General features: G+C 46.7%; 1 protein-coding gene across 1 annotated transcript in view; it reads right to left on the bottom strand.

Annotated features, from left to right (window-relative positions):
* Positions 1-4,317: 4,317 nt before the first annotated feature.
* VAT1L (vesicle amine transport 1 like) overlaps positions 4,318-26,713 on the bottom strand; it is a 150,871-nt gene continuing 128,475 nt past the window's right edge. Inside the window, exons 8-9 of the mRNA XM_039223466.1 lie at positions 10,555-10,638; positions 4,318-6,873 (exon numbers count right to left, since the gene is read on the bottom strand). Of these exons, the coding sequence (XP_039079397.1) occupies positions 6,775-6,873; positions 10,555-10,638 (183 nt within the window). The 3' untranslated portion in view covers positions 4,318-6,774. The remainder of the gene's footprint in view (positions 6,874-10,554; positions 10,639-26,713) is intronic.

Here is a 26,713-nt window from a genome sequence, read left to right as displayed (position 1 = left end):
GATCTTCATGACAATTCTGGACCATAGACAATATGATTATCCCCATTTCAGTAGGGGAAGCTCACACACCAAGCCATTTGCCCAGATTTGATCCCTGATTTGCAAGACTCCAAGGCTGATGCTCTTAATCACTGCACATGCGGGTGCATATGCTTGTGGCGTGTTGAGGCTTTCATTGCTCCCGAGTCGGCTGCTGTTTAGAAGCCAATTTGAATAACTCAGGAGACATATTTCCCAGCATCTTTGCTTGGCTGGTTACAGGAACTCCGCTGCTTCTGCTCAAGGCAGAGAATGCAAAACCACTTACGTTAGACAGTCCAGGCTGCTATAATCACGTATCATAGACTGGGTGGCTTCTAAACACCAGAAATGTGTTTTGTACAGTCTGGAGGCTGGAGGTCTGAAATTGAAATCAGTGTGCTAGCACGGTCAAGGTCTTGGGAGAACCTTTTTCCTGTTGCACACCACCAATGCCTTTCTATCCTCACACAAGGGAGAGAGAAAGCGAGAGGAAGCTCTCTTGGGACTCTCATCAGAGCAGCGGTCTCATTCTCACTCAGGATGGGGTCTCCATCCTCGTGATTCTCACCGAACCCTGATTACATCCTGAAAGCCCACCTCCCAATACCATCACAGGGGAGAGCGGGAGAGTCACAGCATGAATTTTGGAGTGACGCAAACATTGTCCATAACTTCATTTCTTCCCCCCACAAATAAATCTAGACGTGAAATATTGAGGTCTCCATATTCTCTATTGTTTAAAAAAACAAAAGGGAAGCTACCAGGGGTTTCCCAAACATCCCATCCCTCCCTGCATTAGAAAATTGGAGCAGGGAAAAGACGCCAAGGTTGATTGTGCTTCCCATGTGCCAGGCACTGCGCTGTGTGCGTCAAGTACATCACTCTCAGGAGCATCACCCACTCATCTTAAAGACTTCACTCCAGCGTCACTTCCTCTGGGTATACTTTCCCTGACGTCCTCTTCTGTCAGACTTCATCCCTCCTTTGTGCTCCCACTTGGCCTCTAACATGGCCTCTCTGAAGCTACGTTGCATATATTGGTGTCCATTTCTGCTCATTCCCTAGACCTGCGTGCCCAAAATGGAAGTTACTAGTCACAAGGGCTCCTGAAACCTTCCAGTGTGTCCAGCCTCAGTTGAGATGTGCTGCATTAAAACACACACCAGACTTTGAAGCCTTAGTATGAAAAATACAATGTAACAACATTCCAATTCAACATGGGAATTCAACATTGACTGTATGTTGAAATGACAATATTCTGTATACTGGGTTAAATGAACATTAAAATTAAACATCTTTTTCTTTTACTTTTTTAAGGTGACTGTTAGAAAATGTAACCTTGTATGTGGCTTATACTCACGTTTTTATTAGAATAGCACAGTTTTAGGCCATGAATTTCTTAAGGAAATGTCTGTCTTGTTTTCTTTCTATCACTGGGACCAGAACAGGCTTGTGCACCCAGTAACTTTCACTAAAAACCTGTTGAACAAACGTGTGCCTTCGTTAAGATCTGGGGCTCTCGCAGATCTTCCGGTGCCAGTGATGAGACTTGAAATTTGGTTATTTCATTCCCCAGTGAAGTAACTCATCACAGTGAAGGGTCAGGGAAAGGGGAGCATTTTGGCTGGTCTCTTCGAAGTAGAAACCATATTCGTCAAGTCAAAAGACCAATTAACAAAATGAAAAGCAAAACAGAAGGGGTGCGGTGAGCTAATGGGACAACCAGAATGGGGCGTAGTTAGTAAGCCTGGAAACTGGTTAGTGGGGAGCCTCAAAAGCTTCCCCCTTTGACTTTGGAAGAAAGAGCAAATTCCCTGGAAGGGTTACAGTAGGAATGGTGGGAACTTCCCTGTCCCATATCCCCTCACTGCTCCCATATACCTTTTTTTTTTTTTTTTTTTTAATTTATTTCTAGGAGAGAGAGAGACAGCGTGAGCAGGGGAGGGTCAGAGAGAGAGGGAGTCACAGACTCTGAAACAGGCTCCAGGCTCCGAGCTGGCAGTCAGCACAGAGCCCGACGCAGGGCTCGAACCCACAAACCGCGAGATCATGACCTAAGTGAAAGTCGGACGCTTAACCGACTAAGCCACCCAGGCGCCCCTGCTCCCATATACCCTAATGGCTCCTGCGGCTGTCCATCTGAGGGCATCGTCTGGGCACAGCAGTGTGCATGGTTCACACAAGGGGTAGGTCAAGCGTGTCAGGGAATCAACACGCTGGTTGGAAATAGCTCTCTCTACCAGTGATGCATGGGAATTGATGGATAAATATGACCACGTGCTCATCTTTCAAATGAGACAGCTTGGGGGCCTGTTTACCTCTCCCGCGGTGGTAACCTGCTCATCCACTGGCTTCCCTTTCCTGTTTTATATTCCTCCCACCCCCAAGCTGTGCTTCGTGGGATCCTTGTTTCAACGTCTGATTCTGGAGGGCCCAAACAGGGCAGGGGGAATTGAGGTACTTGATGTCTCACTAGGTCCACACTTTGACCCGTCTCATATCCCTCTTCCCCCTGAACCCTGTACTTACTCTCAGTAATCACCTCCACCCCCAAACTGTCATGCCGCACCACCACATGTCCCCATTCCTTTCCACAGAGATCCAAAATTATTGACTTGGCTTTCAGAGACCTCCAAACCTGGTACCGACTTCCCATCATGCCTTTCTCCTGCTCCGTTCCATGCCCATCTGTGTGTTTCAGCCACACTCTTCTCCTCTCTACTCCTCAATATGCCCTTCAGAAGTTCTTTCTTACCTCTTTGCTTCTATACACATTTCCCTATGTGCCCCAAATGGCTTTTGAAAGGTTTACCTCCATTACTACCCAAACCTCATTTGCAGCGCTGAAAGAAATTTGTTTCCAACTGCTTGACCTCTTCCCCATTCACAGAGTTGTAAGTGAAGATGTGGATTTTAGTTTAGATTCCAGTTTTGGTTGCTGGACTGTGTTTAAATGTGACAGTGCACCAACACTGTAAGTGAGACCATGAGCTTTATATGGAGTACATGAACATTAAATAAGACTATATGAGACAATTGTTTGTGCAGGCACTTTGAGGGAATTTCACTGACAATGCAAGTAAAGTAACTTTCTATCTTGTAAATTCCAGTTTTAGGTATGTCGTGTTTTATTGACATGGAGTTTAGCTCTATTTTTTCAGCTTCCTGCTGGGAATATGGTAAACACACTAAAGCCTCCCTATTCAAGAATTCCTCTTTCATGAAATCAGCCTTGGGGATTTACTTTTGTGTACCTCTTTGATAACCTTGAGGATATTAAATCATGAAAATGAAAATGGTTGAGATGTGAGAGTTTTAAAATCAGTACTTTAGGGGCACCAGGGTGGTTCGGTTGGTTAAGCGTCTGACTTCAGCTCAGGTCATGATCTTACAGTTCATGAGTTTGAGCCCCGTGTCGGCTCTGTGCTGACAGCTCAGAGCCTGGAGCCTGCCTCGGATTCTGTGTCTCCTTCTCTCTCCACCCCTCCCCTGCTCACACTCTGTCTCTATCTCTCTCTCTCAAAATATGAATAAAAGCATTTTTAAATTGTTTTTTTTTAAATCAGTAGTTCATTGAACATTTTTTTGTTAGAGAACCAGGAAAAAAAATGCTTCTTGATATGCATAGTATTTGCTGTAAAGCAAAACAAATTTATAAACATATTCTTGAAATCAGAGGAAACAGAATACCTGAAGAGTTTCTAGGAAACAAAGGCCGGTAATTTGAAATGTGTCCTATCTCACTCTTATCTAAGCCAAGATGCATGATAGGGTGGTTAAAAGCACGGATTCTAGCATGGATCAAAAACCTGGCCCCATCAGTTACTAGCTGTGTGATCTTGGACAAGTGCAAAACCTTAATCTTCAGTTTTGTCACCTATGAAATGGGTGTAATGATAAACCCTACCTCTCAGGGCCACTGGGAGTTATCATATATATTATTTAACTATAATTTTTATCTATACAGTTCTCTTAACAGTATATAGTAGGTGCCTTATAAATGCCATCACAATTATTGCCATTATTATTTTTATCTGATGTCTTTAATCGTTGTTTAGTGGTTTGACTTTCTTGCTTGAGGAAACTTAAATGTTTTTTTTTTCTTTAAAAAAAAGCCTTTAGCTTGTCTTCTTTTGACTCCTATTTTCTCTATACCATCTTTAGTTTTTCATGTGAAGATTCTTCTATCACATATTTTTAACTTTTTTTCTTTTCCAGTCACCCACTCCTTACATTTTAATAGTGGGGATGGTTTCCCAACGGCCATGGGTGTGGGGTCACTGATGCCAGGCAAGGTTATGCTATGCTGAATACTTTATTTATATATTTTATGTAAACATAATTTGCTTTGTAGGCACAATGTAACAAAAGCTCTAAAGCCACAAATACATTAGACAATGTTTCAGTTCATTCCAATCAAGTTTAGATGAGAGAAGCCTTCACAGTTCCTTTAAGGCAAACTGAGCCTTTCTTTACATTTCCTTCAGAAAACCAATCACGTGACAGGAAGAAGGTGCTTAAAAATGAGAGTGCGTTACACGGTTAATTTTGGTATTTATCCTGTTCTTCATGACACCGCTTGACCTTGACTTCTCTTCTCACCCTGTATTCTGAGGACGCAAAAGGGTTTCTTCTTTAACCCACGGCCATAATTTGACTGTCTTAATCTTGCTAGCTAAGAAACCCACTTGGGGGAAGCATAATTTTTTTTAATGCCTCTCCTCTGGACAGAACGAAGGTCAGCAGGATTCTGCACAGAGAGTTCTCACCCCCTCGCAGAGGACAGCCCTGACGTGGCCAGTGGCTTTGTAACCCCAGCCCTAGAAAATGCCATTTCCGTTCAGCTCACCAGGAACGTCACTTGGGTGGTTCTCTTAAAACCTCATTGTCGGCTTGGTTATGGGAGAAACATGACCAATGATACAGTGTTTGGCAAAAGTTTTGAGTGTGGGGGAGATAAACCTCCACATTATCTTTCTAAATGGCCCAGAAATGAAACACTGGTGAGGCTTGGGGTACGAACAGAAGATGTCAGTGCCTTCTTCTGAGATACTGTCCTCTCCCTGCCAATCAGATGGCAGATGTCTTCATATTTCACAAGTACATTCACAATGAGGAGAAACTCCCTTCAGATAGATATTTGGCATAAATACGTCAGCATCACAAGCTTGGGGTAGGGGAAAAAAGAACGTGATTGGTGAGGTGACATTTGTTACAAAAGGACTTTGGAAATGAAAAGGTAACTGCTGGAGTACTTTCCTTCCCATCATTTGGGGAAGGAGCTGGGTCCACCCTAAGGCTCACTGGTGGAGAGATGGGGCAATGTGGGAGCCCTCCAAGGTCTTTCAGAGAGCAGAGCGACTTGGGATTGCTAATCATGTGGGCTCCACATGTCTCCAGCTTGGAGTGTGAGTGAGGGAGTCACCCTTTGAGCCAAAGGAGTAGAGGAGGGAAAGAGGAGCCCTCTTGGGGAGACACTGAGCCCCTCCCTCATCCTTCAGGGCAACCTGTTGGCCTCAAGGCAGGTCAAGTATGGTGGGGCTGGGTGTGGGGTTTCCTTGGAGTTTAGGAGCTGGAAAATTGGATGTGCAATCAAGTAGTTTTGTCCCTGATTTCCAAAAAGCAGGGGCCCTGCAAAGAGTCTGCACCATAATTTTATATTTCAGAGGAGAGGGACTGCGAGTTTGGCATTAGATACTGAACGCCAGCCGTTTGTATCGGTAGAGTTTGTTACATGTCGGAACATGCTTTGGCAAGAAAAGAGATACTCATTGATTGTTTTCCCCAAATATGGTCTACACGGGAGGGCTTCCTTGGGGGACCCTTGGTAAAGGTAGCTGCTCACGACTGGGAAATGAAAACAGCAAGATCAGTAATGCCCACGGCAAGTGTGCATATGTAGGCAAATCTTAGTATGGACTTCTGAAATAGTCCCACACGTGGTGAGTTTTCTTAAAATTAAAATAAAATATACATGGTGGGAGGAGGGAGGATTTTGCTCCTGAGATGTGGTTTCAGAGGAGAAGTCTCTGTGGCTGGTCCTCAAACTCATGCTGTTGACCCATCTTCTATCCTGAAAACTCCACATCTGTTTTCCCATGGTGATGGGTAAGAACCAGCGAAGGGATCAAGCATCAGAGGCTGAGAGGAGAGTGGTTCAACCTTTAGACAATTAAACAACCAAATGCATGGAAGGAAGTTGCCTCTTAAGTGGGGAGGAGGGAAAGGATTATTTGGAGAGATCCTAAGTGTGTGGGCTCATCAAAAACACCTCCCGGCCTACCCTCTTTCTTCTGGCCTCTTTCTGGGCAAGTGCTCTTGTCAGAAACAGGGGTGGCTGCCAGCAAAAAGTGTCATTGGCCTGAAGACTCCCAGGATCCGGACAACACCCTTCAATCCAAACCTGTCTTTGCCCAGGTCTGGTCTCATAGCCACTGGGCCTGAGGGCTCGTATTCATTTGCAAGGCTGTTCTACGAACTGTCAAGAAGGACCCAAAGATGGATGGTTGTGAAGTAGGGGAGAGGGGAGAGAGTACTGCACAGGTGGGGGAGGGACGTAATACTGCATGGAATGGGATTGGCACTTATTTTCAAAAACAACAGTGATCAACAGCTTTTTAGCTCAGTTGACTGCAGACAAAGACGACACACAGTGGACTACAGCGTTTGTTCACCGGGGCGCAGAAGAGCCTCCTCAACCGGCCCCTCTCCTTCCACGTCACACCCTTCCTCTTCTCCCGCCGGGGCCCCAGGTTACTGGATGAAGGGCATCCGCTCCTTGTTCTCGCTGTCACCCTCATGGTCTTCCTCCTCTTCTCCAGCCTCGCTGGTCTCTGTGCTGTCATTGGCCATCTGCAATTCAACAGAGTGTGGGTTAGAAGGTCTGCGATCTGGCTCCTGCCTTCCCGGGGCATCTGAGGAAGCCCTGCGGGAAGGACTCCTTCAGGGGCTACGAGTTAGGGTTGTTTCCTTCCTCAGGAGGGCAGTGTGGTAGTAGCTATTTTAGGGTGGCCGGTCTGACATAAGGATGTGAGAGCAGGGATTTGGAAGCGCTGGTAGAGAGTAAGGCGATGAGACAGAAAAGGCAAGGGGGAGTACAGGATGTGTTAATCAGTAGGCTCCCGATGTGGGCAGCTAGGGCTTGGTCCTCCTGGGGACCGCTGCGAGACAGTGGGGGGCACACCTCACAGTCGTCCCTCATGAAGGGGAAGAAGCCAGGGAATGGCTCAGGTGGGCATCTCCTCGGCATCTCTGGCCAAACACGCTTCTGGGGCTGGAGGCTCTCAGACGGAGGGGCCAGGTGCTGGGGGCCGTGCGTAGGCACTGATAGCGTCTGCTGCACTAGCCATGCTCGAAATCCTGGTGCTGTCACTTACCAAGAAGCCAGAACAACAATACTAACAAATGCACATCTGTCTCCTTTGTTGTCTACACAGAACGCCGTGTCCACAACGATCTGTCTCCTTTGTTGTCTACACAGAACACCGTGTCCACAACGGTGGACTTCTCCCTTTTGTGTGTTGTTACAATGGGGATAAGCCCATCTGCTATCATGAGAACCAAGTGAAACAAAGTAAAGTGATGTATCTGAAGCATCCAGCAAAGGGCCGAGCCCATGACAGATGCTCAAGACATCCTGGTCCCGTCCACTAGCAGCCCCCTTAGTGAACTGGGTCTCAGATTTCCACTCCTAAGCTCTAATCTAGGTCATTTGCCTTGAGCCCCACATCTTGGCCTGTGCTCACCACTTATTCTTTCAGACAGGAATTGGACCCCCGGCTCTCAGGCCTCCTCATGTTGCCTGTCCTGGAGCTGAACTTGCCCTCCTGGCCACATGCAGTGTCTTCTTCCTGGAGTGTCAGCCCGCCACTCCCTCCCCTAACTGGTGCCTACTTTACCTTTAGCACTCAGCCCGCTTCCTCAAGGAAGCCTTCCCAGACTTCCCTAACTGGAACGATTCCCCCCACGATGAGCTCTTTTTGTAGCACAGATCAGCAGTGTCCCATCTGCACAGATGGTCTCTTGACTGCTGAGCACCTGCCCCACCGTGGGAACTGCAGACACCGTGGGAGATGACCTGGTGTCCTGAGGTCTTCCTGTTGTACCCTCTGCACCCAGCATGGTGCCTGGGACATAGTAGCATGCAATACGTACTCTGAGAATGGCGAGTGAATCCTCGTGAGAGCTCTGGGGCGCCTGGGGGTCTCAGTCGGTTAAGCGTCCGACTTTGGCTCAGGTCGTGATCTCAGTTCGTGAGTTTGAGCCCCACGTTGGGCTCTGTGCTGACAGCTCAGAGCCTGTTTCAGATTCTATGTCTCCCTCTCGCTGCCCCTGCCCTGCTCACACTCTGTCTCTGTCTCTCTCAAAAACAAATAAACATTAAAGAAAAATAATCACTCCCTTCTTAGTATGTATCCCCAGTTCACCAGGGTGCCAGGGAACTTCATGCACATTACCCCTTTCTACCTTCTCAGCAAGAAGTAGCAGGATCAGTAACTACTGCCCCACGTGCACGGATGGCCAGTGCACACGGACCCTCAGAGGTGACGCACCCGAGGCAGTGGTGGGCCAGCAGAGGTCAGCAGGCCTCGGAAAAGGCCACCGTTGTTCCCAGGGGCACCGGTGAGGACAGGGCCAGAGCTGCCCTCTGATACCGCGGGGTCTGGAGGAAGCAGCCCCATCTGTGCTGTGACCCTGTGGCCGGCCCATCATCCGACAAGCCCAGCTCCGCCCCGGCTCAGCCTCATTGAGGGAAGGTCCTCTGCAGGGGAGACTTCACTCTTGGTGTCTCCTGGCAAAGCCACTTCCAGAGCTGTGGGCAGTGCCCACCCACGCTGCCCACACACCTTGGAGGCCCGGTAGTTCCTAGGGGAGGGGGAGGGCCGTGCAGTGTATTCACCTGGTCAGACCCAGGGCCCTTGACTCGGCCTGAGCTCTGAACGTGGCCATCCTAGTAGAAGGCGCCTCTGTAGGCCCCTCACGGCCCCCACCCCCAACAGCTGCCGAGCGGGAATGACACGTTCCTGAGGAGCCTTGACCCTGCGCCACTGCCTTTCCTGTTAGGTGCTGGTCATAGAAAAGACTGCAGCGGACCCACCTTGGGTCTCACGATGCCCCCTGTTTGGCCTGACGACATGTTCCTTCTCCTTCAAGTCTCGTCTCTATGCAGGCAGGCCAGGCCTTCCAAACGCCCCGGGTCTCAGTTGGCCACTCCCCACATCTCGTTGTTTCTGTGGGTCCTAAGGTAAAAGCCTCCTGAGCTTCAGAGGCCAGGACCATGGAGGCTCTGAGGTCTTACCCTCAAAGTGGGGCTTTTCAGCGCCTGCTCTGATGAGAACCCTAGGTGGTCAGACGGGCCTCCCCAAAGCCCGAGGGCCCAGCAGCGCCTCGGCTTGTGTAACAGACACAGGAAGGAGCTGATATCAGCTGTCTTGCTTGAAACAATCTTTCCAGGATGGCTCTAGATCCCCTCTGCTGATGGGGTAAAACAGACCCGGTCATGTGTTTTAAGAACAACAGAAGTGCACCGGAAGACCGAGAGCCCAGCCTCTGTCTCCTCATCTGCCTTCGACTGTTTGTGCAGTCCTAGAACTTAGTAAGCACTTAATAAACGATGTCCCTGTGATTATCCGTCACTTGCACTTTGTGAAATGCCCTCTCATGAAATCACCCTTCAATGAGTGAAATGACCACCATTCCCGAACTACATTAAGGTCACAAAAGCCAAGGAAACACTTACACATACACACACACACACACACTAAAACATGCGAAGATTTTAGTTCTTTGTCTTTTAGAAATGCCTGATGCAGGTTCAAGACTAAACAGGTGAGAAAGCAAACAAACAAAAAACACTTCCAAAGTCTTTTCTTTGTTAATTGTTTCCTAGGACTTAGTATGCATGGGACGATGCATTCTGTGTATTACTCTATTGACTCGGGAAAACTGCTCATGCTCCAGTCTGCAGACAGGGCTCCCGACGATGGAGCCTCGGGACAACCGCCCAGGGTCACCCACCGGAGAGGGGAGCCAGGCTCTGAATCCACGCAGTCTGATGGGGCACTGGGTTGGCCGCACACTCCGTTGCCCCCTCCCACCACCGGCGGCCCAGCCAGCGGGTTAGGGAGTGAATTGGACATGCTTCCCTCCTGGGGGGATCCCTGGATGTAAGGGTACCCTTCGGAGGCCGGGGCAACCTTCCGCTGAGGATGTGCATGTGAATTTACTGGATTTCATCAGCAATTCCTCCCACCGGCGGCAGCCAAGGGGCAGCACCTGTGATAGGCACAGGTCGGTTATTCCTATTCTGTCCCGACTGCCCTCAGATTGCTCTTGAAACGCTCGCACTGAGGCATCTCCTTTCCTTCTCAGCACGCATCCCCGTGTGTGACTAATTACTCACGTGCATGGTCTTTGATTACACAGGTCTCCGCGAGCCAGAGAACTGCCTGCATTTCCCTCTCCCCGACCTGTGCCTGTATCTCATAGACCCTCTCGTGTTAAACCGACCGGATCTCTCCGCTGTCGACTCACCAGTGGAGTCGGGGTCTTCTCTACATCCAGAATTAACTTGCCGATGTTTCCCCGGTCGTGGATCCGCTGCATGGCCTCCTTCACCTGAGTCAGGAGAAAAACGGAAGCGCTGATTGGGTGGAAAGTTGCCCCCGTGGAAAAGCCAAACCACCCGCCGCCCACCTGGGGGCGCTGTGGTTCAAGGTTAGCCGCTTAGGCCCGGGATGGTTTGGGACCCTGGGTGCAGATAAATTCTGATTGCGTCACTCATGCCCCACGCTGAGCTCGTGCAAGCAGCTTGGTCTTTCGGGTCTAAGAAATGAAAGTGATAGTCCCTGAAATAAGACGACGAAATTTTCTTTTAAAGAAAAAAAAGATCGGGGAGGCTGGTTAGTGAGGAGGAGGGTACTGTGGGGTTTCAAGAAAGACAGGGCACATCAGACAGAGAAATTCTGACCAGTAAAATTATTTTTCTCAAAGTCACTTGTGCCCGGTTTACCAAAATGTTACATAACTCGGAATCATAGTTAAACTAAAATAAACGATGCATTACCCAAGCTAAACTATATTCAGGAAAATTCCCTTAGATTACTCCCAGTTATTGGGTGGACATTTTGTTTCCACTTAAGTAGAGGTTTCTCCAGAACTAGTATTCTACCCAGAGAAGAGGATCTAGTTTTCCTTTCAAATGAGAAAGGCTTCCTTAAAAAGCAAGCCTGTGCTCCATCTGATTTATGCTTTGAGCATTTCACTCTGTGGCTGTGCAGAAAATGAGCTGTAGGGGGCGGGGGTGAGGATTAAATGAGATAAGGAAACGCAATCATTCCCGGTGCTTGGCAAGAATAGGACCTCCACATCTCTTAGTGAAACCTCAATGGAAATACAACGTCTCTTGATTTAAAAAAAAAAAAAAAAAAAAGTTACCTAAGATCTAGCCTAAATATTTTTTCCTGAAGTCTCAGAGTTTTTAATATTTTTGTTCACTCAGTCCAGTCCACAAGTATTCATTAAATGTCCTCATAGGCTACAAGACATAGTTTTTGTTTTTGTTTTTTAATTTAAACTAAGCTGAGATGTCTGTCTTTGAAGAACTCAATCTGGAACTGATTGAGTAGTGTTTGCTCGAAAAACCAAAGCTGTCTTGTCATTTGGATAAAAACTTGACAGGACCATTAAAATGTGCATGCTCTAATTGCTTCTCTGAGACTTATCCTAAAGACATAATTCACACTGTGGGGGGAAAAAACCACACAAAAGATACTCAATCACAGCATTGCTTTTAGTGGTAAAATACTTGAAGCAACTTCTGTATCAGAGTGAAGGAATGGTTAAGTAAACCACAACACTTCCATTTATCTACAGAATGGAAATACTATGTGGCAATCAAGCTGCTGATTACAAAGAATGTACAGCAGGGCAAGATGCCTTTGTAATACTGCTAAATGAGAAAATCGAGAATGCATATTTTTATTTACATCCCCATAAAAACACGGACATCCTAAAATAATCAGAAAGGGGTTCAGACACATGGTAAACCAACCATTAGGAGAAATGAGTGCCTTTTAACTCCAAACATTGTTATTTGGCAATGTGTTATCAAATCAGTATTTAATATAAGTTAAATGCAGATTTAAATGTAGTCTTTGGAAAACCTAGCTTTGGTTAAAATCAGCCCCTTTTATAGGCTGATAGTGTCATATGATTGTTAAATTTTCTGACTCTACTGCATATGCCAGTAGATTTTTTATTTCTGTGGTGAACGATGCTTTTCAAAATGCTGTTACGTCTGGTCATAACACCTATATGCCGAAAATGTTTAAAAATCATGGCGGACAGCCTCCAAAATGGCTCCCAACCTTCCTTTCCTCCTGACACACACCCATGGGTAACCCCCTTTCCCTAGAATGTGGGCTGGACCTGCTCACTTGCTTCTGACCATTAGAAAATAGCAAAAGTGGGGGCGCCTGGGTGGCTTAGTCGGTTAAGCGTCCGACTTTCGCTTGGGTCATGATCTCGCGGTTCGTGGGTTCGAGCCCCGCGTCGGGCTCTGTGCTGACTGCCAGCTCAGAGCCTGGAGCCTATTTCAGAGTCTGTATCTCCCTCTCTCTCTGACCCTCCCCTGCTCACGCTGTCTCTCTCTCTCTCTCCTAGAAATAAATAAAAAATATTAAAAAAAAAAAAATTTAAAAAAGTGACCCCTTTAGTGTCTAAGAGGACAAGTGGCTTGCCTTATGACTAGATGAAAATCCAGATTATTTCCTTAGAATTTGGTTTAAAAATTAGCAAAAGTATTCCTGCTTAATAGATCANGTCTCTCTCTCTCTTCTAGAAATAAAAAATATTTAAAAGAAAAAAGAAAATAGCAAAAGTGATGGGATGTCAGCTCCAAGATTAGGTTATAGAAGACTGATTTCTGTCTTGTAGTCTCTTTCTCTCACTCTTCTTGCCTTCTTGCTCTGACAACACCAGCTGCCATATTGTAAGCTACCCTAGGGGGAGGCTCACACAACAAAGCGCTGAGGCAGACCTCCCACCGACAGCTACTGACCATGATACCCTCGGTCCAAAAGCCCATGAGGAACTAGATCCTGCCAACAACCAGTGAGAGAGCTCAGAAGCAGATCCTTCCCGAGTTAAGCCTAGAAATGAGAATCAGCCCCAGCTGACACCTTGATTGAAGCCTTGGGAGATCCTGACCTAAAGGACCCAGCTGAACCATGCCCAGCATCCACACCCACTTAAAGTGAGATCACAAATATTGTTTTAAGCCAATACGTTTTGGGAACAATTCGTTATGCAGCAATAGAAAACTAACATTCTAACCTTTCATACATAGTTCTTATCTTGTAAGATATATGTTATACCCATTTTACAGGTAAGTACCTTGATGCTCAAAGAGCAAAGCAATCTGTCCAGAGACTATATGGCTATCAGTGACAGAATTGTGGTTCAAACTCAGGTGTGTCAGACTTCAAAACCAACGCTTTCCCCCAGTTCCACCCAGACTGTGTTGTTTCATTTGATTCTCAAAGGCAGAGGAAGGTGGTAGGTAACATTTCCCATAATGACTTCCCAGAATTCAGTTGTTTATTACCTTGACAAGTCATTAAGCACCTGGAAACTCCTTGGAGATTCAGAACAATTTTTGTGCTGTTTCTCCAATAAGATAGAGCCCAGGGAAACTGAAAAGCTGTTTTCTTTCCAGTTAAAGCTTATTGTGATACTAGAAAAAAGCCCCCTGTAGGGCTGGCTCTAATCTGCATATTTTTTTGGACAATTTCTTTCTGAAATGAACTGACTCCTTGAAGTTCCTTCTGTAGGGGACGGAGAAAGGGTTAGGAATCTTTCTGAGACATGTCTGCGGTAGCCCGATCCCCAGTCACGCTGTTCGAGTTTAACATCCTCTTAGGCTGCTCTTGGAGATGTGATAGAGCTCTTTTGATGACAGCTTAGAAGGAAAGAAATTACTATTTTCTGATCAACTTTCTTTTGTCAGCTGAAGCATCTTACATACGTTGCTTCTTTTTATCTGCACACCTCAGGTTCACAGATGAGAAACCTAAACGTGACAAATATAAGGAATCTGTCCCCGGTCACCAAGTAAAAGGTGGTTCAAACCCCTTGGGAACTGAGAGAGCAGTTTCCCCTTTTCAGGACGCCGGGCAAAACCCAGGACAGGGCTGTGCTCTCTGCACCCCAAAACTGCCCTCATAGAACGCCACCGCGAGGTAAAGGCTGCAAAAAGAGACGATGCTCCCGAAATACCAGTTTGTAAACTGAGGTACCTCAGTAGGTGACAGTGCCCAAAAGATGGCAGTAACGACTCCCAGAGAGCTCCTTGTCTCTCTTGGGGCTACCATTTTTGTTCTTCCCCCTAACGGTCACTTCTGCTTCTAACCTTTTCCCATCGCAGTTGATGATGGGAAAAACTTAGTAGCCCTGCATTGCCTAATGCAGTGGCCACAAGTCACACGTGGCACTGGGCCCCCGACACAGGGCCAGCACAGACTTCAGTGTGCTGTGAGTGTCAGCCACGTGGCCAACTTCAAAAACAACGAGTGCCTACACACTATCTCATTACGAGCTATTGACATCAATCAATGGCGGTGAAATGATAACATGGTAAATATTCTGGGTTAAGTAAAACATACTACTAACGTTAACTTCCCCCACTTTTTACTTCTCTGGATGTGGCTACTACAACATTGAAAATGTGGCTTGTGGCTCACGTTGTCGTCCTGCTAGACAGCACTGGACTGACTTCTCAGGAGCTGACATCTGTCGTCCTTTCTGGCGTCACTACTTCCTCTTACGCCTCCCTCGCCCCTGCCACTGGACACTTATCTGAAGGTTACTGGGCTTCTCAGCTTTGTGCCTCTGTCTACACGGGGTTCCTTCCTGGAATGTTCCGGTCCTGGAGCTCACCTGGATTTGTCCTGGGGCTCCAGTTCTAGATGTGAACCTTTCCAGGAAGCTGCTGTGCATCCCCACTCCCACCTCTTGCATTTGGGGCCAAGTCTCCTTTGGGCCCCCTTAGCGCCTCAGGCCAGTGATAAAGTCACCCTCACCCACAGCCTGGAACTTGGCCCCTCTTCCCTCCATTACGTTAGACCAGCGCCGTGCAGTGGTGAGATGAAGTGGGCTACAGATGCACTAAAATGTCTCCAGTTACTCACGTTAACAAATGTAAAAAGAAACTGGGGAAATCAATTTCAATCATATATTTTCTTTAACCAATTCTATCCAAAATATCATCACTTCAATATATACTCTACATAATAAAGCCTTCACGAGATATTTTATATTCCTTCTTTTTCCCTTTGTACTGTGTCTGGAGCCCAGGGTATATTTTGTTCTTACAATGTGTTTCGATTCAGATGAGCCATGCTTCATGTGCCCGGTGGCTGCACATGGCTCATGTCTACCATACCGGGGAGTGCAGCTCCAGGCAGTGGGACAGTGGCACCAACCTCAGGGACCCCCCCCGTGCATAGGAGTATCTGGTGTATGGTAGCCTCCAGAATGAATGGATGGATGAATAAGCAAGTGGGGTGTGGAGAGAGTGAAATGTCATGTGGCTGGGCCCCACGACAGGTTTCTGTCCCATCTGGCACTCCTTCCAGAGCCCTGGCCCAGGCAGCTGCCTGTTGGTGGCCTGCTCAGTGCTGCGTGGGTGTCCTGGTAGAGCCTGTGTGGAATCAGGGCCATGGTCTCCCACACCCAGGCCGAGATGCCACTGCCAGCCGGGCGTCTGGTCAGCTGCGGTCTTGGCAGCTGGATTTTCCAGCGCTCAGGATTCTATGCATACTCAGGCTATCTCAGCCAGAGCTGGAGGAAATTGGAGTTATATCATTAAAACACCTCAAGATGCCAGGATCCTGAGCCCAGAAGCTACCTGAGCTCTTTCTGATACTTCCTGTTCCTGGGAGGCCACCTTGGTACCATCCCACGTGGATGGCGACAGGAGATAGTAAGGTCATCACTGAGTCCCATGCTCTGCTTTGACTCAGCCATGTCATTCCAGCAAGTTGCTTCATCTCTGCTCCTCACCTTCTTACTATGTTAAATGATGATACCTGTTCTATCCATTCATTCATGTAGTCAGTCACTCATTCAACAGTGCCAAAGCCCTGGTCAGGAGCTGTGCATAAAGTAATGGACGAAATCAATAGGCTCTCTCTGTCCTGAGGTACTCATAGTTTTGCTTATTAAATAGGCTAAACATAATAACAAGTATCTCACAATAAAAACTATGTTCTTAATTTGTTTATTTAGCCCCCATGGACCGCAGCCTATCAGAGTTGATCCTGTGCCATTGGTTCATGCTCCAACAGAGTCTACTGGCATTCATGATGGCGTTCAAGCATGGCCTACGGGGAACATGTAATGGGTTCAGACCATGTTTGCAGAGGAGCAGCACTTACGGGCATTCTGATTTCTGTCTGCAACGGAACTTGGAGAGATGGGGTTTCTGAAAGCCTGGGAAGACAATGGTGAGTAAACACCTACAAGTCTTCCTGCATCATGAAATTTATGGTCTGATGGGAGATGTAGACCATCAAAGAAGGACTCGAATGAATGTCAGATTGCCGCTTAATAATTCTAAGATGGTGTTATGAGAATGTGGAGAGGGGATTTGATCTGTGTGGGAAGATCAGGGAGGGCTTCCTTGAAGAAGTGGCAGTTGAGCTGGGGTTTAAAGGATGAGTAAGAAGTAGCTAAGATAAGAAGGGAGAGGGACCTTTCCGAGGAGAGGGGGCAGAATGTGAGAGGAGAGACTGAAGAGGAGGCCAGTGGGCATGAGGACAAAGAGCAAGAATGAATGTGGGACAAGATGCTGGCAAGTTGGGGCCTTCGGTACTATATCCCAAAGAGTTTCCAAGGATGCAGTGGCCCACACTGACCATATGATCTAGAATATCTTTCTACCTCCAGTCACCTAACTGAGTAGTCAGTTTGTTCACACTTGAGTAATGAACGTTAACAATGCTCCATCTTTGTTGGGATCTCATTTAATGTTTCATGATATTCAATTTCCTTTTGAATGGTGTGAAAGGCACAAACTCATTAGGGTACAAATGACACCACTTAATAATCAAAGCATTTGGCTTGTGCTATGAATAATAATAAGCCTAGCCACCTAAAACGGGGGAAAAAAATGAAGATGGGTTATTCCATGGATCACAGTGCCTATTAGGTGATAAATTAAAAGGTTTGAAAAGGAAGAAATGAGTAATACTGTAATTAAGAAGCACATCTACCAATGTCATCTATAGAAGATTACTCATATTAACAACAGCCATCTTTGGAATGGCTTAAAATACAAAGAAGGTATTGAAAAGTAACACATTCATTGCAAATAGACTTGGAATCTGGAATTTCTATGTTCTGTCAGGGAACTCTAGGAGTCTACAGTGAGTGAGCCCTCAGATTTTGACCTAGACGGAAGAGTGACCATGTTAGGGAACATAGGTTGACCCAACTGGGAAAAGACAGAAGAGATTCAAACAGCCAAATGCTTTTTTGGACCAGTAACACAGAAGGTCTTTGCAATAATGCAGGGTATGGACTACGGTGGAGAAAGGGAGGTGACAAGGACGCATAACTTAAGGAGGCGCTCGCTCTCAGGGTCAGCACCGGAGAGGAAGCCCCTCCTTCACTTTAACCTTTGTCACACCTCTTGCCCCACCCTAGTTCTGGTCCTCGAGGATGGTTATTATTTTTAAAGGAAGGGAAACACTAAGTAGCTTTTAAAAGTATCTGCTAGGGGCACCTGGGTGGCTCAGTCGGTTGAGCGGCCGACTTCGGCTCAGGTCATGATCTCACAGTTTGTGTGTTCGAGCCCCTCATCAGGCTCTGTGCTGATAGCCTGGAGCCTGCTTCCAATTCTGTGTCTCCCTCTCTCTCTGCTCCACCTCTCCCTGTACTCTGTCTCTCAAAAATGAATAAACATTAAAAAAAAAAAGTATCTGCTAGGCCACTGAACAGCCAGTAGGGATGCCCCAAGAGGCTTTTTCAAGAGGCCATTAGCGGGAACTCTGGATTAAAAGAGGTAAAGAACATTCTGCATATGAGGAAGATGGAAGGCAAAAAAACAAGATGGCAGAATCTGGATGGTTCTTTTCCCTTCATGGGAACTTGGGTGACACTGACTCTTGACCATGGTCATGAGGGGTACAAATGAATTAAATATTGAACCAAAAGCCAGAACGTTCTGCAGAAAAGCCCAACTATATATTCTTATCCTATTATATTTTGAACTAAAGCAAGAGATGAAAAACAGTCAAGTGAATTGCCTCCAATGTTTGTTTTATTTTATTTAACAATGTTTCCCAGTGCTGGATTTGGATGGTTGAATAGAACTGAAGTGGACAGTCAGTGGATACTTATTCCAGCATGAGGGTGAGGTTCTGGGGAGGAAGAGGAAAAGGTGCAGGAGAGGACCCTTATTCCATGCAGAAACATCTGTCATACAGTCTGTAAGAGGGACATTTGAAATGTGATGGGGCACAAAAAAGGAAGCAGCTGGGAGGGGACAAGGATGAACCCCAAGGAAGTAACTCTTTGAGATTTGAAGGTCGAGTAGAAGGCTGTCACCCAGCCAATAGAAGGACATATAACTAATCCAAGCAAATATTGCTCAACTCAGAGAATGAGTCACTGATGGCCACAAGGACACGGAGGGTGACAGTGAGTTATTGAAAATCCTCGTGAATTGCTTAAGCTCCTCAAGTGTGCTGGACAAGGGTAAAAAATAACCTGAGCTCCTGCCACTCAGGAAAATTCCGCATGAGGGTGGCAGAACATGCAACATGTAATTCCGACTGGTCCTTGCTTTGCATCTTTCAGCAAAATTCCTTCAGGCGGGAGATTCTGTATTTGTGCTCAGAGGACTCTGGTTCCTTATTAAGGATGAAACCACCTTGCTTCCAGATAGTATGGTTTTATTTGGTCACTGATTGATGACTCCACCGTTCCATGGTGGCTGAGGGCTTTCGGCTAGAGCAGACGTGAGTTTGTGGGAAAAGGTTAGAACTATAAAGAGGGCAAAGAGACCCTTCAAAATCTTGAAAGTTCTCAGATGGGCAGCCATGTTTTTGAAAGAATGACAGCCAGACCTGCTGACCTTTAGAAAATTACCATTTAGAAGGCAGAGGTGAGCTTTCAGGCTTGGAGAGAAAAGGCTCACTTGCAGGTGTTTGGGGACATCTTTAGTACCTAAGGGAACTGAGCCATGTTGATTATGCCATCGACATAGCTGTAGTTTAGACTAGGGCAAGGCGCCAAGTGCCAAATGAGCGGCAGCCCCCAGAGATGGATATGCCTGGGACAACTCGTCTGGATAGTAAAATGGCCCAACAACATCAGGAGCGGAAATACAAGAGGGGTTGTGTTTGTGTTCGAGGTGCTTACAAAGTGCTCACGTAGAAAGCTGGTTTCCCCACCACTGTGACTGAGGGGTGCTTTCTGGGGGCGCCTGGGTGGCTCAGTCGGTTAAGCGTCCAACTCTTAGTTTCACCTCAGGTCATGATCTCACGGTTTGTGAATTTCAGCCCTGCATCAGGCCCCAGTGCTGACAGCGCAGAGCCTGCTTGGGATTGTCTCTCTCCCTCTCTCTCTGCCCCTCCCCTACTTGCTTTCTCTGTCTCTCTCTATCTCAACTGAATAAATAAGATTAAAAAATTTTGAAGGGGGGTTTCTTGAGGACCCCCCCACTTAGACAGGAAGGACAGGGCACAGCTAGAGACCTTGGACTTGGCGCCATATTGATGAGAGTCACCCTCTCCATACAATGTGCTGGGAGAAGGGAAGAGCTGTATCTAAAAATCAGGTAAATGTAAGGGACAAGGCAGGGGCGGTGCCTCCGTGGGGGATTGGCGGTGGGGGTGCGTCGCTCATTATCATCACAGCAGCTGATGGGACAAACACTTAGCAGGTGTGGTCACTGAGCAAAGCACCCGATAGGCATGACCTCACTTCATGGCATCAACCCTGTGAGGTAAGTGGGAGTTTGTCAGACCGTCAAACATGGCTACATAAAAATATTCTCCCCTTCCTTCCGGAGTCCTGTTGCTTGTGGAGGAGAGCAAAGATGAAAGTGAGGTTTAGGGAGAGTTAAGTGGCTTGCCCAGTGGGGAGGAGCTGGGCTTCAAACTGAGCCCCATGTAACTCCAGCGTTTAAGGCACGGTTGCCAGGCACGCATGTGTGGGAGGGAGTGGGAGACAGGAAGCGAGGCTGCGGGGCCCTGGGCACTGCACTGTGGGACCAGTAATGGGCAATTTCCTCTGTACTTGGTTATGCACCTTGCTTGTCCCTTGATTATAACACCTATTCCATTCTCTCTTGAAGACTCTCAACCTAGAACTATTGACATTCTGTGCCAGGTAGTTCTTGGATGTGAAGAGCTGTCCTGTGCATTGCAGGGCATTTAGCAGCATCTCTGGCCTGTCCTCTTTCAACGCAAGTAGCTCTCCCCACTTTGACAAACAAAAATGTGTCTAGATATCGCCAGATGTCCCCCTGAGGGCAAAGTTGCCTCCACTTGAGACCTACTGTCTCCTCCCCATCCCTCCCACCAGTCCCTGGGCTCAAGGGCAGGCCCTGCCTCCCTTCGTACCCACATGACCTTGGACAGAGACTGGCCCACAGGAGGTTGGGTTCCTCTCTATCCCCTGGGCCAGAACTAGGAAGAGAGTGTGGTACACAGCAGGTGTTCAATAACAGAAGAACACGAGATGGCCTCTGACCCCAAAATGTTCGTATTAGCCTTTCTCCAGGGGTCGACTGAAGGCTGCCTGCAGGAAAATCACGGAGTGCAGCTGCTAAAGTGGCATATTGGCCTTGCCTGTGCCTGTTTGTTGGGACCATGGAGACCCTCCACTTTAGGTGATTTGGAAGCTCTGAAATTTTAGACCCTTGAGTCTTCGTTTCACAAATATCGACTGCCCACTGTGAGGCAGGCACTGTGCTCGGCCGACGCATGGCAAGGGACAGGAAAGACAAGCTCTGCTTGGCTAAGATCTCTCTCTGGGTGAGCCTGCGTCTCCTTTTCTCTCATCTGGGTAGAGACTAATTTAACTTGGCTTATATACATATCACTGCATGTTAGAAAGTAGCAGAGAGACACAGCCACAAGCCGCCTGTTCTGGGACAACGGGGAAGGAACCCGATCTCAGCTTTGGTTCTGGACCCTTGTGTAGTCCTCAGACAACTTGATTTCAGCTCAGTGCATCTTGTTTTACTATTAATTAAACCCATTCAGTGGCTCTGTGTGGCCCCTCTGAGGACCCAGCAGCTGAGTTCCATGTGCTCATGGCTTGAGGGGAAGATCTCTGTGGGGGAGGGGTCATGGGATGTGCGCGCATCACTTAGAATCAGTGGGTGATTGACTGTAACGACAACCAAGTAAATAATCATTTGCATATGGACAAGAGCCTGGTAATAATCTCTTGAAAAATCACACCCAGTCTATGGCTAGACTATTTGTTCTTTTCATTTAAAAAAAAATTATGGGGGCGCCTGGGTGCCTCAGTCAGTTAAGCATCTGACTTTGGCTCAGGTCATGATCTCACAGTTTGCAGGTTTGAGCCCCACATCTGGCCCTCTGCTGTCAGCACAGAGCCTGCTTCGGATCCTCTGTACAACCCCCTCCCTCTGGCCCTCCCCCACCGGTTCTCTTTCTGTCTCTCTAAATAAACTTAAAACAACAATAATAAAAAATTTTTAAATATGAACACGTGGTAATGTTTGGGGAATGTACTTGTTTCTCAGAGCTGCTGAAACAAAGCACATCAAAGTGGGTGGCTTAAAACAACAGCAAATTCTTTTTTTTTAACTTTTTTTCTCAGATTTATTTATTTATTTTGAGAGAGAGAGAGAGAGAGTGCGCGAGCATGGTGCGCATGCGAGTGGGGTAGGGACAGAGGGAGAGGGAGAGAAAGAATCCCAAGCAGGCTCAGTGCTTTCAGCACAGAGCCCGATGTTAGGCTCGATCTAAACCAAAATCAAGGGTCTAATGCTTAACAGACTGAGCCACCCGGGAGCCCCAACAACACCGATTTCTCACACAGCTCTGAAGGTTAGAAGTGCAAAATCAAGGTTTGATATATTATTAGCTGTCATCATTTATAAGGAGACACGGCCCTTCATCCATTATTTAATTACCAGTGTAAACAAATCCATACAGGGAAGACAGGGTAAGTAATTGATTTTTTCCTTAGGTTCCCTGGTAGCTATAGCGTTTCAAAAGAAGCAAAATTAGGGGCGCCTGGCAAGGTAAGATCACCTCTTCTGCTGCTTACTGACATGATAAGGAGAATAAGTAATTGAATATTCAGAGCGATGACATCCATGTAAAGTATACATGAATACAAATAATAATAGCTTGTACCAACGTAACCACCCTGGCTATAACTGAGTGTAGGGATATGACTAGTTTTCATTTTTCTCATTATCTGTGTCTTCAGTCTTTATTTACTTATTTGGACCACTTTATGGAGGTATTATAATTGACATGTAAAAAGCTGTCCATGATCAATGTGTACAACTTGATGAGTTTGGGGATAAGTGCACACCCTTGAAGCCATCACTACCTAAATTAAAGCCATAAACATACCCATCCCCTCCCAAAGTTTCCTCCTGTTCTCTTCATTATAATAATTATGCTTTAATTATGCTTTATGGTAAGAGCACTTTGACATGAGGTGTGTCCTCTTAGCAGATGTTAAGTATAAAATACATGCCCTGTTAACTGTAGGTACCATGGTGTGCAGCAGCCTTCTGGAATTTATTTATCCTGTATAACTGAAACTTTGTATCCTTTTTTTAAAGGTTATTTATTTTTGAGAGAGAGAGAGATAAACAGAGTGAGAGTGGGGGAGGGGCAGAGAGAGAGGGAGACACAGAATCCAAAGTGGGCTCCAGGCTCCAGGCTCCAGGCTGTCAGCACAGAGGCCAATGTGGGAGTTTGAACCCATGAACTTTGAGATCATGACCTGAGCCAAAGTCGGACACTTAATCAGCTGAGCCACCCGGGTGCCCCTGAGATCCTGTGACCACCGCCTCCCCAGTCCTCCCTCCGCCAGCCCCTGCTAACCACTATTCTGTTCCCTGCCTCGGTAAGTGTGACTAGATTCCATATGCAAGAGAGATTATATATGTTTCTGTGTTTATAAAAATGTCCACAGTGAGCATGTCTTCATCGTAGACTAAGTCTGAATAGTGACGATAAGTGTACCCCCAAGGTCTATTCATGTTGCTGCAAATGGCAAGGTTTCATTCTTTTTTATGGCTGAGTAATGTTCCACATCACATTATCTTTATTCATTAATCTCTGGAGGGACGCTTGGGTTGATTCTATACCTTGGCTACTGTAAATAATACTGGAATAAACACAGGGGTCTAGGGGTACCTATATCTTTTTGAACTAGTATTTTTTATTTTCTTTGAGTAAATACCCTTTAGTGGAATTACTGGATCCTATAGTAATTTTTTTGAGGAGTGCACAGGTTACCATGCGAGGTAAAATCAGTCAGAGAAAGACAAATACCATACGATTTCACTCTTACGTGAAATGTAAGAAACAAAACCAACAAATAAAGAAAAAGACACAAAAAACCCAGCTTCTTAAATACAGAGAACAAGGGGCGCCTGGGTGGCTCAGTCGGTTACGCGTCCGACTTCAGCTCAGGTCATGATCTCACAGTCTGTGGGTTCAAGCCCCACATCGGGCTCTGTGCTGACAGCTCAGAGCCTGGAGGCTGCTTCAGATTCTGTGTCTCCCTCTCTCTCTGCCCCTCCCCCGCTCACTCTCGGTCTCTGTGTCTCAAAATAAAAATAAAAGACATAAATTTTTTTTTTCAAATACAGAGACCAAGCTGGCGGTTGCCAGCAGCCAGTCAGTGGGAGGTCTCTGCTCTCATCTCCCTGCATGCATTGTCTCCCCACCTCAAGCCTGCACCCTACCCTGAAGGATGATTTTCCCAGCCTCTTTTTTGGTCCGAGGCTCCAGATTTTCCATGCCTCAGTCTGCCCTCTTTCTGCTGCCAGAGCCATAATTATTGATGAATACTGTTGTTTTTCCTTCATGTTCCCGATGCTGGCACTGCGCTGTAAATTCAGCAATGAGAGTGATAATAATAGTGATTTTTGATGGCCAGCACTAACCACTTAGCACATGATCTAGGCACATGCTAAGTATCAAGTGTTTCTCATGGAATATTCCATTTGCTCCTCATGAGAAACCTATGGTGGATGTGCTGTAATTATTCTCATTTACATACACAGAGAATGAGGACCAAGGAAGTCAATTAACCTGCCTGAGGTCACAGACACAGCAACTAGATAGAAGAGCTAGGATCTTTGACCGAAACTATTTATGAGATATCGACAGGTGAAACTATTATGTCTGGGATTGCCTTCAAATAACCCCAGACAAATAGGGTGGGGAGGGAAAAACAGAAGGAAATGAAATTGACCAAACATTAATTGTCACGGAAGTTGGGTTGATGGACACGTAGTTAGGGTAGGAGGGTCAGTATTCTACTGATACTTTTGAATGTGTTTAGAACTTGCCAAAAAGCTGATAAAAAGCAAAGCTGAACTCTGAGCTTTGCTCCCCAAACAACTATAACAACAGTTGCAGCATCCACATGCTTAACTATTACGCCATCGTTAGGAACCTAGTACATGTTTGATGATGTTACAAAGGAGGGCTCTAGAGAAGCTCAAGGTGCTTTGTTCATCTCCCCAGATGGAAGAATGTATCCTTTTAACCAAGTAGCCCAGCTTTGAGGAGGTAATAATTTCCGGTATTGACCACGTGCCGGGCAGCATTCAGGGGGATGAGTGCCCTAGGCAAGCCTGTGGCTGCCACGGAGGAAAGGCCACCGAAATGCTCCTTTCCAGTAGAGCGTGGGAAGAGCTATATCGTAGGTATGAATGAAGAGGCATTCGAGCCAGGAGAGGAAATGACTCAATTTAGAGAAAAATAGTATTTGTGTTGGGCTTTGAAGGAAAGGGAGGCATCTTCCAGGAAGAGAAAAGGCATGCACTTGAGGCAAGAACATTGTCCTGGAAGGGGGTTGTAGCTTATTCAGGGAACTGAGTGCTAGTGAGGGGGACGCTGTGTGCTCAGATTTGATGGTCGGGCTCTTTTGTGCGGGCAGGGCATGGGACAGGCCTTCATTTGGACACAGTGGGATCACTGGGAGGTGTGTCCCGGAAGGTGGGGCACTGGACGAGGAGACATAGGAGACCCGTGAGAACTGGAAATTAGAGATACTGGTGAACTAGGTGATGCCAGTCGGGTGGAATTGACAAGAAGGCCGTGGGATGTGGAGATATGCTGTTAAATCTCACTTCGCCTTTAAGACCATTTCAGGCTGTTTCTAGAAGCCATATAATTCCCCCAAGGGTAGGAAGAGCCTCTAAAACACTGACCTATGTTTTGAAAGATTCTCCATCAAGCAGAGATGGGATCTGAGGTAATTTGATTTATCTTCATCCATTTTAATTAGCCTTGGAAACAGATGACCTTGCTAGCCCTGGAACCTTCCTCATGTCAGAGTCTGTGTGACGCTAAAGTCTAATTTCTAATTATCTGTGCCCGTTTCCCGAAGCTCGCGGGGGCGTTTGGGGGGCTAGCCTCTTCTTTCCTGCATCTTTCTCGCTCATCTGTCAGCTAGTTTTTCTCCTGCAAGCACCAAGAAATAGCTATTAGCCTTGAGAACTGGGTCGCCATGGCGACGAGACGGCAAACAGACTGAATAGACAGGAGAGGAAAGTATGAAGGTGAGGGAGGAGTTGTCCAGCAATCTACCGTTCCTTCCCCGGGTTTGGGGAGGGGGGCACTGCCTCAGCAAGCTGGTTGACAAGTAGGGGACAGAATGGTTGTGCCACTGTTGCTCGTAACTGGGGCTCACTGGGTGGTCAAACCAGGCTGATCCCTGAGGGATGGCTTTCAGATAACCGCCATCTTTGGGGAGCGGTGGATCTGGGAAGGTCCCCGTAACAGACCAAGGGTTTGGTGGATGCTGGGGAGGAGGACAGCAATTCACCCACAGGTCGTCCCTACACCAAGCAGTGTAGGAAATGTTTGTAGAGTCTTTAAAACGTCTTTAAAAACACCTTGCAAAACCTTTCAATTCCTCCGACTTAGTAATTCCACTCCTGGGAAAACAGCCCAAGGAAGTAAGCCTACAACTGGGATTGTAGGAAATCCCAGGAAAAAAATTATATTCAAAATGTTTTTTAGGGGCTATAACAATCAAATTGAAAACCTAGATGTCCAAGAAAGGGGAAACAGCTGAGTAAACTCTGACATAGTCATTTGTTGGAATATTATGTGGCCACGATAGCTTAATATGCTTAAAAAGAGTCTGCGAGAGGGAGGAAATATTCTGCAAAGTTTTTTACGCAGTATGATTATAATTTCAAAAAATGTCAAACCCCCAAACTGGAGAATAGTAAAACCAAACCCCAAATGCACAAAATGAAAATGCTTCAAGGAAAAAAGCAACAAAGTGACTGACCCTTGAAAAACACTGGGGCTGGGGCACCACCCCCACCCCCTGTACCCCGCAGAGAGTCCAAAATCCACCTATAACTCTGGGCTCCCCCCAAACTTAATTTCTAATAACCTACTGCTGACCCAAAGCCTTACCAATAACACAGTCGATT

This window comes from Hyaena hyaena, unplaced genomic scaffold (assembly GCF_003009895.1).
Source record: "Hyaena hyaena isolate Hyena2069 unplaced genomic scaffold, ASM300989v1 scaffold_1, whole genome shotgun sequence".
In the NCBI taxonomy this organism is placed as follows: Eukaryota; Metazoa; Chordata; class Mammalia; order Carnivora; family Hyaenidae; genus Hyaena; species Hyaena hyaena.
The sequence above is the reverse complement of the archived record's forward strand: the minus strand, read 5'-3'. Positions and strand labels throughout refer to the sequence as shown.